The sequence below is a fragment of the Dromaius novaehollandiae genome, chromosome 2 (assembly GCF_036370855.1).
Source record: "Dromaius novaehollandiae isolate bDroNov1 chromosome 2, bDroNov1.hap1, whole genome shotgun sequence".
NCBI lineage: Eukaryota > Metazoa > Chordata > Aves > Casuariiformes > Dromaiidae > Dromaius > Dromaius novaehollandiae.
Genome location: NC_088099.1, coordinates 147988476 through 148002889, shown reverse-complemented (window position 1 = coordinate 148002889; position 14414 = coordinate 147988476). Strand labels below are relative to the sequence as shown.

At 40.0% G+C, this 14414-nt stretch overlaps 1 protein-coding gene across 2 annotated transcripts in view; it reads left to right on the top strand.

Annotated features, from left to right (window-relative positions):
- The window catches only part of SLC26A7 (solute carrier family 26 member 7), a 73573-nt gene extending 68926 nt beyond the window's left edge, over nt 1-4647 (top strand). For both annotated transcript variants that reach the window (XM_064507759.1, XM_064507758.1), the window contains exon 18: nt 500-4647. In XM_064507759.1, coding sequence (XP_064363829.1) covers nt 500-535 — 36 coding nt within the window. In that variant the 3' untranslated portion in view covers nt 536-4647. The remainder of the gene's footprint in view (nt 1-499) is intronic.
- Nucleotides 4648-14414: the final 9767 nt, after the last annotated feature.

The following is a 14414-nucleotide window of genomic DNA, read 5'->3' as shown; positions in this document are numbered from 1 at the left end:
CACATCACACTGTAGCTAACACTGTTTTGTGCATGCACTGTTTGTATGCCTTTTAATGATGCTGAAGTCAGTAGGAATTCTGAGTGCTTATGTGAGGAAAACATGGTAAGGATAGGACAGAAAATAATAGAATGGAAGGAAGTGGAGATTTATGGAAAGCGATTTGTTCCAATTTACATTTCAGATTCTACTGCAGAAAATAGTCTTTCACTGGCAGAAAGGTAGAGGCAAGAGGACTTGGTTACATGTCATCTCTAATTGTCATTTGGATATGCAAAGGTCCTCTTATCTAAAACTTCCAAGGATAATACACTATCCTTGTTTTTATGTTGATAAGAGACTTATCTGTTGCTTTATGCAGTTCATCCTTATCATAAATAACCTTTGATTTATTAGCCTTTAGGATGGTGACATTTTTAAATCAGCACTGCTTCGTCTGCTATTTTTGACTGATATTATAGGAAAATATTATAATTCTTTTCTGTTTCTCCCACTCTAGAATTACAGCAAATACAGCGAACAAAGTGAAGTGTGATATCGACTCATTGCATGTGGCTTTTTGATCTGCTCATTTTTGGAGTGAACTACACCACAGTTTTTATTTGGCTTCTTTTTTTCTCCAGATCTTGCAGATGATATTTTGTATACCATATATATTTACTACACACAGTAATGACAGGTCTGCAGTTCAGAAAAAAAAAAATTTCAGATGCTATCACTCAGAGAATATTCATATAATCATTCTATAGTTGTTTTCTATAATATTTTTATACACATTTAAATACAAATTATTACAAACCAGATATGTGGTATTGACCATGTTTACGAGTGAGGTATATTCTTTTAAATCTCTTCTATTGTAACATTAATTGTAATATGCATCTTTAGTTTTGTGCATGGAATAATAAGACATTATAAATCCTGAAAAACAATATATGCAGGAAGCAATATACTGACGCATACTGTTTCTAATATTTTTACCTATCTTTCTGTTCAAGACAGTCATTTGCGGTAACAGCATCATATCACAGCTAGCATATTCTTGCATTTTTTGTACTTGGTTATCACAAGCATTTAATGGCTGCAAAGGTCCATGGGAGCTCGGCGTATTCAGGGAAGGCAGATGTGTGTTGGCTAGGTGCTCTAGATTGTCTCCTCCTCTAGTACCTGCCATGAATTATTATTATTATGGTTTGTCATGTTTTCAGAGCCACAGGTATTCTTTAATTGAGATGGAAGAGGAAAAACTGGCAATGTTTTTCCAAAATTTTTAACTATTTCTACCATAAAGTAGTCTACACTTTTAGTGTAAGCTATGATGTGGTTGGTACTGAAATCTTCAACTGTAGCAGCAGTGGAGCAAACCAAGGTACATGTAACATTTCAGCTCAAATTTCTGTGTGCCGTACTGTGTGAGAACACACAAATGCGGTGGAAGAATTCACAGTTTGAATGTGTGCCTTGTAATTATGGGTTTCTATCCACAATATTAGATTATGCTATCATATTAATATTATACACAGGAGAAATCAGTACCATACATTGTTATACATACATACATGTCAGATACTACAGCTGATTGCAAATGACTCATCGCATTCTTGGACTCAGGGACAGGTTATGACATTTGGTTAATAATTGCCTCAAATAATAGTCTTAGTAGTAATTTAATAGTCTTAATAGTAATTTATTAACACTATAGATACTATTTACATTGTACTTTAATTGTACAGCATTAATTGTATGTCACAGCTGAATGGAGATCTCTACTTAAATATAAACTGCATAGGTGAATAAAACGTATCTTCTCTACTAATTTCACTATTTACTCTTTGATGGCTAAGTGTATTTTCTGAAAGTTTACAGATAAGTTGATTAATAAAATTTTTTAAAATGAGGTCTTTAACAAACATAGCATCCACTACGAGACCTTTGTTTTTGTTCTGTGTGATCTTGTTACTGGAACAACACAAATGCTTTTAAGATTCTGTGTGATGCTAGTGCTTGTTGAAATCCTCTGCACCTCTGCAACAAATTAAAAATTTGTCAGTGCTAATCAAAATTGTTTTCCATTTTCCACTAATTTCAATAGGAATAAATTCTCCACGCCTAAATGGCTGTTTTGAGATGGACATTTATTTCCCATTAGGTCAAAGACCTTCTTGGAGCACAGTGTCATTTTAAAATGTGTTTCATTGAGGTAAGACGACACGTACAAAATGTCTTAATGCTATCATTATTGCTTGGTTGTCTCTCAGAGCAGAATCAAGGATGAAATGCATTTCTTACCTTAAAACATTTAAGTGTAACTCTGAATTTTTAAACATTCCAACACTGAGCTTTGGGATACTTGTGATATTCCTGTAATGTATTTTACTTCATATTATTAGCCTAAATTTCCTTTTACTTCTGAGCATATAAATTGTTAATTAACTTTTCTTTCTGGCAAGTGGCCCCACTGTAGATACAATACTTATTAGTAGAACAGAATGTTCAAGGAACCCTGATAAAAGGGAAAAAGATAGCTGCCTCCTCAGTTGTTTTTGAAACACCTATACTACTACTCAGTACAAAATACTGAGTTTAAGCTCTATAGTTTCAGCTTTATCAGACCAATCACAGAAGTGATTGGTGGGTGAGGGAGGGTCATTTATTTTTTACTGATGACCTAAGAAGACAAATTACATCAGTAGTCATGCAGTTTTCATTTTTTCCACCACCACCCTTCTGAGTTATTGAAGATTACAAAAACTGATAACTGCATGTTGCCTGTCTTCAAGTGGCCAGGATGACATGACGTCAGATTTCAAATGCCAGTGACTGACCACGAGGAAATCACTGATTGTTCTGGTTGTGGCTGTAAGGTGCTGAGCATCTTTTCTGAGTTTCTCATTGCAAATCTCTCATGATAATGTGTTTGCTTCACTTTTACAGTAAACTGAAAAACAGCAACAGCCTGATTCTTCTTTGTGAAGATTTAAGGAAACATCCTAAGCCTTTTTAGACTAAGTCATGGAGCATAGTATCAATTCCAACCAGTTTAACCATGCTGCTTTGTGTAGACTGTCTATTGGCTTCCCTCTGGCTCATCAGGAAATATTAGAATGTAATTATATAGGAGCTTGTCGTAAAACCTCCAGTTAGCTTCCCCCAAATTATTCTTCTGATTCAGAAGGGCAAAGGAAGCCAAACCCAACCTGTAGCAAAGACACTGCACGAAGTCTGTGTGCTACTGAACTCCCTCCTTACAGTGGGGCAGGCTCCCATCCCCTTATCCATGCAGAGGTGAATTTGAGACATTAAGAGTATGGGGGTATAGTTATTGTGCCCTCTTAGACAGCCATTCATATTTGTACCTTACACTTATTTACCTGAATATCCCTAAGGCATTTTTCAGAATAATGTACATTTTTTATTAGCTGTCTTTGGATACATAAGCTTGTGCAGTGTCAGCAGTAAGGACACAGTCCTACAAAGTGCTGAGCTCTCCCAGTTCCTGTTGATTGCTTAAGGTGTGAGAAATACTCAGTGCTTCACAGTAAAGGCTCAACAAAGTGTCTCAGTTACTAACAAACCATTTTAGAAGGTTTTAACTAATGAAGTCAATGGGGATTCTGGGTATTAAGCAATTCTGTAAAAGAAACCATCCATTTTGGTTCCTACATATGTACACTTAGATGCTCAGATTCTGCATTCTTAAATCCAAAGCAATCATGTACCTTATGAAAATCTATGCTTCAGTATTGTACATTTTGGTATATCTGCACTTCATAGGAAAACATTAAGATATGATTGCTTTTAAGAGATGGCCAATATTTTGAGAGCTATTTGCTTGAGATTTTTTAGGAATTTTTAGGAAATAATCCTAAACTTTAGGATTTGCTTATTATGTGAATGAAGATTTTTCTGAAAATTATAAGATGCACTAATCAGCATATGCTAAAATGGGGATCTTATCATATGCTTCTTACAGAATTTGTTTCACGCGTTCCAAAACAAAGCAAGCAAAGATGAAAAAAAATAGAGTGCAAACTGATGTTAAGAAATGAACATAGTGACAATTATAAATTAGACATAAAATATGTAATAAGAGAAAGACTGTTAACATTATATGTATGCAAATTAAATGTTGCTAATTTTTATCATGTGTCTTCTATTTTAAAGGTTATTTGCCCTGATTCTGTGATTCAAGTGTCACAAGGTCTGAGTTTAGCTGCCTTGACATAATTTATTTGACAGTCTGTATGCCATAAATATACAGCATAACAAGGAAAGGTATCTTCACTGTTGAATGAAAACATTAATATGTCAATACTGTGTATGAAAATTGTTTGACATTTACTAGTTACCAAAATAAAACATACAGTATGCCTTGAAAATATGGCAGTCCTATTTTTGGGAGATACTTTCTTTGTTTACAGAAAGTAGTCTCTTATAAATAAATGAACGCATGCAATTCCAGAGTGGATGCTAAACAGTGCTTTCATCATTACGATGCATTCTTAGTAAAGATCACATAATGTACACATTTCCATTTGTTTTACAATGCATTTAATTGTTTTTTTCCCTTATTTCAATTCTGTATATTAGCACGTGCAACAATAAATTCATATGGAAATAAAATGGAATAGGAGATAATTTACAAGTGCATGGAGGAAAATGTCCTTGTTATTTCAATACTTAACAGTTTTTTTTACGTTCTGTACTAACCAGTCTGTAATGATGTACATTGCCTTCTCCAACCTCAAAATCTTAATAATGAGACAGAATAATTGTACTATATTCAGAACTTGCTTCCTCCTAGGTTTTTATAGGGGAGACTGGTATCTGACAGACCTCTGTAAAAGATACAGAAATCTTTGGCTAAGGTTTCACAATGTTACTTCTATGCATGTACAGTCATTATAATATGTCTTTTTAAATTCTGTAATTTCCATCTACAGATGGTGCACCTCATATCCAGTTTGTGGTATTGCTCATACAAAGTCTATGGGTTACCCCAGTAGAGGAGAAAATATGGGTAGTCCCCCCCCCACACCCCAAGCCCCAATAACTGCGATGGTATAAATGGAAAAGAGATTGAGATTCCTTTAAAATTTGGCCTTGAAAATAATAGCCTAATTTTTCAAGGCTGGTGAATTATTAAAGCACTTACTGCTACAAAAAATTAATGCAACCTCTACATTTTTTATTTTACACTGGTCTGCAAAAGTCTAAATGACTTGCAGTGCCATAAATTGGTAGTTGCTACAGAGCTAAATATTCTTAATGAAATTCTTAATGATGAAGGCTATTTTCTAGAGCTACACTTCACAATTACACTCACCAACTGGTAAGGAAGCCGCTTTGGAATCACATGGCTGAGTAACTTTTTCTTTTCATTCCCAGAAGTGGAGAGTAGGAGTTCAAGGTCAGCTCTCACCAAGGACTTGAAAGGTAGCATAGGGAGCAACTCGTTCCCTAATGGGAATTCTCAGGCTCTGTAGCCTTTCTGGACAGTATGACATGCAGAAGCAGAGAAATGGCTGTTTATTTTTTTTTCTACTGTGCTTTCTAATCATAAAAATCCCTTTTATGCTTGATACAGTCAGGTGATGAAGAACTGGGGAAATGGATCATTGTGCTGCATAGGTTGTCATAAAAGTCTGTACTGGTGCTCTGACTGACTTGGTGAGTCTAAGCACTTTTTATCCCCATTGTATTTTAATTGTTGCGCTGTCACAGTTTCAAAATGCAGCCAAATCTTAGGAACGCTATAGCTCTTAAAAGCTCCACAATGGTGAAATAAGCTGTACTTTGTACTTTCATTTAAATCCTACTAAGTATGTCCCTCTAATTGTCTTATATTCCATTTGAGAGAGAAAATCTGATCCCCTAATTGTTAATAGTAGCTGTAAGTGGCTGGTGAACTTACTTTTTGCACATTTTTCCCTTTGTTGAGTAAATCCCAAACCTTACATAAACAAAGCCATCAGCACATATTAAGTGTGTATATAGCCTGTCATTTGTAGCCCCAGGTGGTATAGTTAAAAATGCTTGTTGAGCATCAGTTCAGCAAATGAGGTCCCTCTGTTAGTCCGCAGAGGAAGTGCCAGGAACATCATGTAATGACACATAAACATCTCTTAGATGGTTTCAGATTTGTACCACTTCCAGTTTTGGAGGGGGCTGAACCAGCAAACCGGAACAAAAAATATACAATTTTAGGAACAGAGGACTAGACAGGACTTGTTCCATCACTGACCTGCATTTTCTGTGATAACTGGTAGCACTGTTTTATAGTTTTATAGAATGATTTTTAAATCAAACTCCTGATTTCTTGGGACTTGACTACTATTTCAAACATTCGAAACCTGAACAAGCTATAGTAATTATAGCAAAAATTCTTCTGTGGTAGTCTACAGATGGAGAGAGTTTTCAGAAATGGAAAGTAGTATTACCCAAAGAGCAGTCTTTCAGCTCTGTGGGGAAGTGCTTCACACATCTCCACTAGCTGTTACCTTCCCTGTTCTTGACTTACAGTCTCATGTGAGTGCAAAGTTTCATACACACATGCCTCATGTGACCTCTTGAGCCTGTGAACTGCTGCGACAGAGCCCTGTAAATCCCCCTGTAAGCTGGGGGAACGAGATCCCGGTCTGTTTTTCCCCAGAACAGGGGCAGGAAGGAACTAATGTTATTTGCTAATTCATCCTTGAGAATTAAGTCTTTGGCAAATAATACTGATCCTACATGCTTTCTGTGATAAAGAGAGAAGGGCTTTCTTAGCCCTTTAGTTTTAAGGAAGACTGTCTATTTCTATACATCACACATCAGCTAGATGATCCTACTTGCTTGTGATATCATAGCAGTTTGCTGCAGTGTCTATAGCTGATTTTCCATTCTGTCATTATGAAAGTCCTGTGTTTACAGCACTGTTAGTAAGTCCCCTCATAATAAATTTTAAAATAATATTATGACATTTCCTATACAAGACAGTTTAGTAGTCACATTGCTGGCATTGTTAGTTTATATTCCAGTATAGTTAGGTTATACACCAGTGTAAACTAATATCAAACACTCTCAGCATTTTCTTTAAAGTTCCTCTTTTTCTTTGCTCTGCCTGCCACTGTTTTTAAATCCTTGAGACTTCACTCCTTTTCTCTTTTAGCTTGTTTCCTACAGGCAAATTCTTATTTCAGAATACCTCCATAAAAGAAGGAGTGCTTTGGAAGAATTAAAGCAATCCTAACTGATAAGGAAAATAAAAAAACCCACTTTTTTGGTTCTGGAGTGTTTCCAGATTGGAAATAGGTTTTGGAATACTACATTTGCAATCTACTATTTGTGATCATTTTCACTTTATTTTCAAATAAAATAAAATTGTGTTTTAATCTGCTGATTGTAGCTCAGACTGAATGCCGGCATGGCCACACTGTTGCCCCACTTCATGCCTCTCTGATGGCCTGTTCTCTTCAAGTCCCAATTCCATGACCCGAAGGTGGTGATCCAGAGGGGAGGTGTGATGCTCTGCAGACCTTGGCTTTGCGCACCTCGCTCCTTCCTCCGCCCTGGGAGAGGCCTCTCTGCTATCAGAGAAGCAGACGGGGACGGGGGACACTCAGCACATAGTCTGCTTCGTATGGATGGGCCATGCAGCCCGCGTGCTGGTGGGGTGCACTGGTGGATGACACACACGTGTGATCGTGCAGCTGCGTAGCTGCAGACCAGCGCTAAGGTGCTGGCAGGCCATGGGGCGGCAGTGCATGAGACTGGGGGTGGGAAGGCCCTTCCCAGGGTACATGGGAAGGGGACAGGGAGCACTGCCTCTTCGGTGGTCCTCTTGTAATTTTTCCGCACTGCCCACCCAGTCAAAGCAGCTGGCTATCACTAACCTGCTGTGTTTATATTAAAAAATAAAGACAAGTACATGATAAAAATATAAACTGTTTGTTACTGGCAGACCCTTCATCAGCATGTGTGTTTATTTTCTTCAGAAGTGTAGTCTGTCTTGCACAAGTGTACTTCCCCTGCACTTCCATTGATCCTTCTAATGTAGTTTTTAAAAGCATTTAAATTACCTCAGAGCAACGAGATTTTTTTCTAGAGTAAGATTTCTTTTTCAGAAGAAATTAAGCATTTATAGGTGTTTCATCCATAAAAGCATGAAGTGCATGTATGAGCAAGCTCATATCTGCCTCTCTTCAATCTCATAGACTACTCTTTTTCAGAGAGACAGGTGGTACATAAGGAGGAACAGGTGTATCCTCAGCATTACCACCTACGTGTTATGGACAGTCATTGCAAACACCATGCTCAAAGCACTTCAGTAATCGCTCCATCAATGTTGCTACTCCGATATTTCATCAGAAACCAGCAGGGGTAGTGGTAGCTCAGTTCATGGCATGCATCCAAGAAAACTGAGGATTGAATACAAAATATAACTAAAACAGATAAAGGTAGAAGAGAAATATTTTCAGTTGTAAGAATGAATTCAAAACTAGAATAATAGTTTCAGAATAACTAGTCAGTTAGAACTTGTCAGTAGTTAACCATGAAAAATATTGATGGCATTTTGTGTGTTAAAATCCTAAATTTGGATGTTTGTTATGTGGTCAGCATCTACTTCACTGCATTGACATTTAGGCCAGGAAGAAGACAAGCTCCTTCAGTGATGGGGAGTGTGGCCACATCTACCTGGGAAGCACAGTCAGCACTCCCTTGGGCCATGTCCCATGGCCACCTGCTCCCTCGGGCCCCTGTGACGTACTCAGAGGTGGCACGAGAAGGCTGTCAGGGCAGGAGGGCTCCTGGGCAGACAGTACGAGTCCTGTACTCTTCACACTGCCTTGAGGACCCAATTCCTGACAGCACCTAGGCCAAAAGGTGACAAGGCTGAGCCACGCTCTGCTGTGACCCCAGCACACCATGCCCTGCCACGTCACCTGCACCTCCTGCAGGGTAGCATCAAACTAGGCTGTAGAGATGTCTTACACTAGGCTACCTGCGTGGCCTCAGCTGCACTAGGGTACTCCAGGAGATGTGCGGTGATCACCCAGAGGACTGCTGCTATCCCAGATAGCACAGAGGAATTATGCACTAGGGTAGCCAGAGTGCCTTATTGCCTCATATATCAGGAGGGAGACATCTGTGTGGGTTTGAACATCTACTCGTTCTGATTTCTCTCTGGTCTTTGGTTTAGAAAGAAAACATCCTTCCAGCTTGGGTTTTCTTTACCAAGGTGTAGTCTGAGAGCTTAATTCAGGCCTGAGACCTGAATACTGCCAGGTCACCAAAATCTACCTAACTACTACTGTGTCTAGCTCAGGGCTCCCCAGTAGGAGAGATATAGAGCTACTGGACCGAGTCCAGCAAAGGGCCACTAAGACAACTAAGGGACTGGAACTTCTCTCATATGAGGAGAGGCTGAGTGAGCTGGGATTGTTCATCCTGGATAACAGGAGGCTCAGGCAGGATCTTATCAATGTGTATAAATACCTGATGGGGGGAAATAAAGAAGATGGAGCCAGACTCTTCTCAGTGGTGCCCAGTAACAGCACAAGAGACAATGGGCTCAAATTCAAACACAGGAAATTCCACTTAAACATGAGAAAAAAAATTACTGTGAGGGTGGTCAGACACTGGAAGAGGTCACCCAGAGATGTTTTAGAGTCTCCATCCTTGGAGATATTAAAAACCAAATTGGACATGGCTCCAAGCAACCTGCTTTGGTTGATCCTGCTCAGGGTAGGGTGTTGGACTAGAGACCTTCAGAGGCACCTTCCAACCTCAGCAGTTTGGTGATTCTACTTACCTGGAAGACCAGAATGACATAGGCCAATTAAAGTGTGTCTTTCTGCCTCGTGTACTGGCTGTCACCTTGGCTTTCACCAGCTCCTGTACAGGGGAGCAGTTGCAGCCTGCTAGGCCCACCCTCCCCTCCTGTCTCCAGACAAACAGCAAAGGCTGATGCACCTGATGCTGTTGGTTTCACACAGTGGCTGTCAGCCAGTATAGAAACAAACACACAGACACATGGGTCTGGAAAGTCTTCTGTGAATGTTGCTCAAATATAAAACATTTCCTGGGATGTGGAAGCCGTGGTCCAATAGTTCCCATCTCCCAGCCTCGACTCGACAGGATGGTTTGCTGAGAAGAATTAACACTGACTCAGTCCTGTGAGACCGTTGGAAATCTGTTCCAGTTGATGTCTAGCCTTGTCTTTGTCAGAAACTCATGTCATCACAAGCCAGGTGGTTCTACATGGCTGTAGCTGGACCTGTGGAACAAAAAGGCAGGACATGGACATCTTTCCCCCTAGGTCATGCCTTTTCTGGTCTGCAACTTCCCTGATCTGCAGCAAAGATTAATCTACACTGTGGTCTGTCTTCTGCTGTGACTCACCTCATGCAAAATTCACTTCTTACTTCCCTGCTTCTCAAGAATGAGGGGTGGTTATTTTTGGAGAGAACAGGCTGAGGTGAAGGGGGCAAGCCTGAGACTGGTTTTACACTGAGAAATACATGTGTTTCTGCTCCATAACACATATAGCATGACAAGGTCAAGACAGGATCATCTTTCAAGGGTGATTCGCTCACATGGAAGTCCTGCAGAAGAGCCCTAAAAGAGCATTTGAGACCACTTAGACATCAGTTTAGTCCTCTGTTGCCATATTAGCAAAGTGCATTTTCAACAAACTCACCAGCTCGTTAATCTGCAGGAGGTTCCCATTATAACCTACCAAACTCCCCTCATGCTAGAAGTGCTGGGGGCAGCCTCTTGGAGGGAAGCTTGGCCGTGGCTGTGCCAACTAAGTCTCATCTCCAGCTGGGCACGGAGAGAATTTGCTCGTGTGTTAAAGCAAGAACAGACCGGATGGAGCACAAGCACAGGGAAAAGACGTTCCTGGTGCACCTGTTTGCTTCGTTAACACTGACCTTCAGCACAACAGCTTGTCTTTGTTAATCAGCAGTTGATGTCTCCCCCTCCACCTCCCTATTCTCAAGGAATCCTCCAGTCAGTAATTTTTGTCAGCAGCCTTTGCAGTTATTGAGCGTTGCCCACACAGTTTATTACCATCCTATAGCCACAGTGCTACTACTTGCTAACAAATTGTCCCAGCCTTGGAATGTGGCTTTGGCTGTGGCCTTGTTTTGCAGGGTTATTTTTTGGCACGGGAGCAGTGTTACTTTGGGAGCTTATTTTAAGAGCCAAGACCAAAGTGGTTTCTCTCTACATTTCCTATCTACATTTCTTATCAGCTGCAAGTGAAATCACCTTCAGGCTGGAACTCTGTTTACCTGCTTGATTTCACTACTCTAAAGGAAAACCAGAAACTGAATCTTGTGGCAAATCAGGAGAGCACTTGAAAGAGAATGTTGTGGGCTCATTTGCAGGCCCTTCTGTGCCCACAACCTGCCTCACCTTTGTATGCTCACTGTCAGTTTGCCAGGCTTGCCAGTTCATGGCTATGACCACTCACTTACACCCTCTACTCCGAAAACAGGCTGAGGGAAATAAGCATACAAGAAAGCTATGTTGCAGCTTAATAAAAGAGTGAATATTCGTTAGGAATTTCCATCTCAAACTGCTGTTTTCACATGTCTTCTAAGGCTGCCAATATTTGGGAAATCCAGAATTAGAGCATTTGTGATGTCTATTTTGAGATCTGGCTATTGGCAGTCCTTCAAACAAGTTATGCTGCTTATGAACATATTTTGGGAGCGTCCTGTGCCTTGGTTTGTCAGAAGATGCAGGAACAGGTTTTCAGTGCGATGCTTGCAAAGTGAGGGTTAGTGCTCATAAAGGGTATAGGCAGCTAGTAGAATGAATTTTTGGCCCAGGAAAAGAACATAGGAATGTAGGATACTGGTGCAGTCAGGGAGGAGCTCCCAGTGCCTAGGGACAGCATCTAAGCAGGCAGTCAGGGATGCGAGGAACAGCCTAAAAACCACGTCCTCAGTGCACAGGCTTGAGAGAGCTGGTAGGATAGACTCAGGGCAGTGGTACAGCTCACCTCAGGCTGCAGCAAACCACTTCCATCCTCCCAGGATCAATGGCTGAATAGTGTTTCATGAAGGTAGGTACTGAGGATTTTTCTTCTATAAAAGTAAAAAGGGCTCACTCTTTCCTTTTCAAAACACAGCTGGAGAAGGGCCTAGGCTTTCTGTGTACTTTCGCATAACATCCTTGTGGTTGAAAGACTCTTCTGAGAGCCAAGATGTCCAGATTCAGTTACTGTTTCTGGTGAAATTCAACCACTCATGTTCTTTTCTTCCCTCAGAAAAGTGCCTTTAACTCTTCTATGAGGGGATATGGTTTCTCTCTCTTATGGAAATGATCGTGCTGTGGAAAAAACAGTGAAAAATTCATTGCAGCGGAGGGCAAAAAGCAACAGACATCATGAGTTGGTGATCTACAGGTGAATGTTCTGGGTTTGAGTCTTTGCAATAGTGGTTTAATGTTAAATACAAAAATGGTCCTGGGAAGATGGCCTGGAGCCCAGGAGTTCCCCACTCATTTGACTTCGCCGGATGCTAAAACAAAATCTCTCCCTTTGCCAGGCTGCCAAAGTTAGCCTTGAACTCATCATTGTATAGCTTCAGTAGAAGGTGTCCTGACCTACTGGTGGGTGGGGTATTTCCCTGAGGGTAAAAAGGTAAATTTGAATCCCATCAGCCTGAGAAGGAAATTGTTTCTCAATTTCTCATCTTATATGGCAACAACTAGGCTATTGTATTGAATGAGCTGCCTAATTTAAGGTCTTGTTAGCTCTGTTGTTGAAATAGTGGAAACCCTGAAAGATTGAGGGGAAGCATCTTGACATTTCTTCAAGGTGAAATGGGAGAGCCTTTCTGCCTGGCCTGGTCAGCAGTGGGACAACTTGAGCAGACAGAACCACAAGTCTAGGCACCAGGTAAATTAAGAAGACAGTGTCCTAATGCTGGGGCACCCTCAAGGTAAGGTGGCAACAGCCAAAACTTTTGCCAGGCTTTGGAGGTGGCTGTCTCCGTCATGGCAAGTGTCAAAAAGCTTTTGGGGATCTTGCCATAGAAATACAATTTTGTTTAGCAAGTGCCAGAATAAAAAAAGAAATGTTCGGTTCTGTGACAAGTAAAGTGTCCCTGTACCAGAGGTTGCTGTTCCACCTGGGAAACAGCAGGTAAGTTTCGAGGAGAGTCAAACTCAGATTTTTTTCTTGAATTTCTTGGTGTTTGCTCCTTACATAGGTTTTTATGTGTCAATTAACAACTTAATTTATTATAAAAACCTATTTAGGAAAGGGATGACACCAGACAAAGCCTTGAGGCAGTGTTGGAATGCTGGGATGCAACATCTGCTCCATCAAACTGTACTCAGACGTTCCCATTCCTCACCTGTTCGCCACTGCTTGGCGGCTTCTCCATAGCTGCTTTTCTCCTCAGGACATTAAGTTTGGACACAGATCCACAAAGGCTAAATGTCTCCTTTCATTCTCCCAGGCATAATCAGCTAAAGGAAGTTATCAAGATACACAACACTTTGTCACAGTGAAAGAAAAAAGATCTGAACAAGCTACACAACATGTTGTTTTGTCACGTGAAATTTGCTTTCATTCATTTATTTATTCAATATAGAATTTGACATCCATTTGAAGTACTGAATCTACCTTAGGAGCCCACCTATTTTGAATGTTAAATATCTCACTTAGTAATTTAGTTAATGTAATGCCTTCCATTACTGCTGGTGATGGTTCTCATGACATAACAGAAACTGACTCAGAAAGTAACATATGCTGTTATCTCCCATAATAGATCAGCCACATCTCAGAGACTGGAAGCCAAAATTACCATTTGGCGTGTCTGTAAATTCAAATATACCGTCTGTCCCAAGTTGAAAATTAATGGAATTTTGTCTATTTTATATATATATCAAAGACTTTGCTTTCACTACTGCCATAAAAGATTTTTCATTTAGTATTTATATTACAGTAACTCTCCATGGGTGTTTAATGTTGTCACAGAGCTCATCCTGCAGCAATTCTGTAAAGCACATCACCTTCTGCCCCTTTGTAAGTTTTTTTTTTTCTATAGATCCAGGGTCTGGGCTTTTGGAAACACAAAAACGGCAGGAAAGATCCTAAGAGGCTGTTAGACCATCTCTCTGTCCCAAGGCAGGACCCACTAAACCATTCCCAACAGACATTTTTTGACAAAATGACAGCTAATACTACATATATATAGTATATATATATATATAAAAATGTATTGCAAAGTTATGGAGGAAGCCAATGTTCTAGCAGACTTGGTTGTTTGCTAAATATTTTTCAATTTAAATAGCACCTTTAGAAACCCAATTGTTCCAATAAATATATCTCTGTGTGGATTGAAATTTTTTAACTTTTGTTTTAATTGGCCTGTATAATTCAGGAAAAGGCAATTGCTGATGAGGGCCTC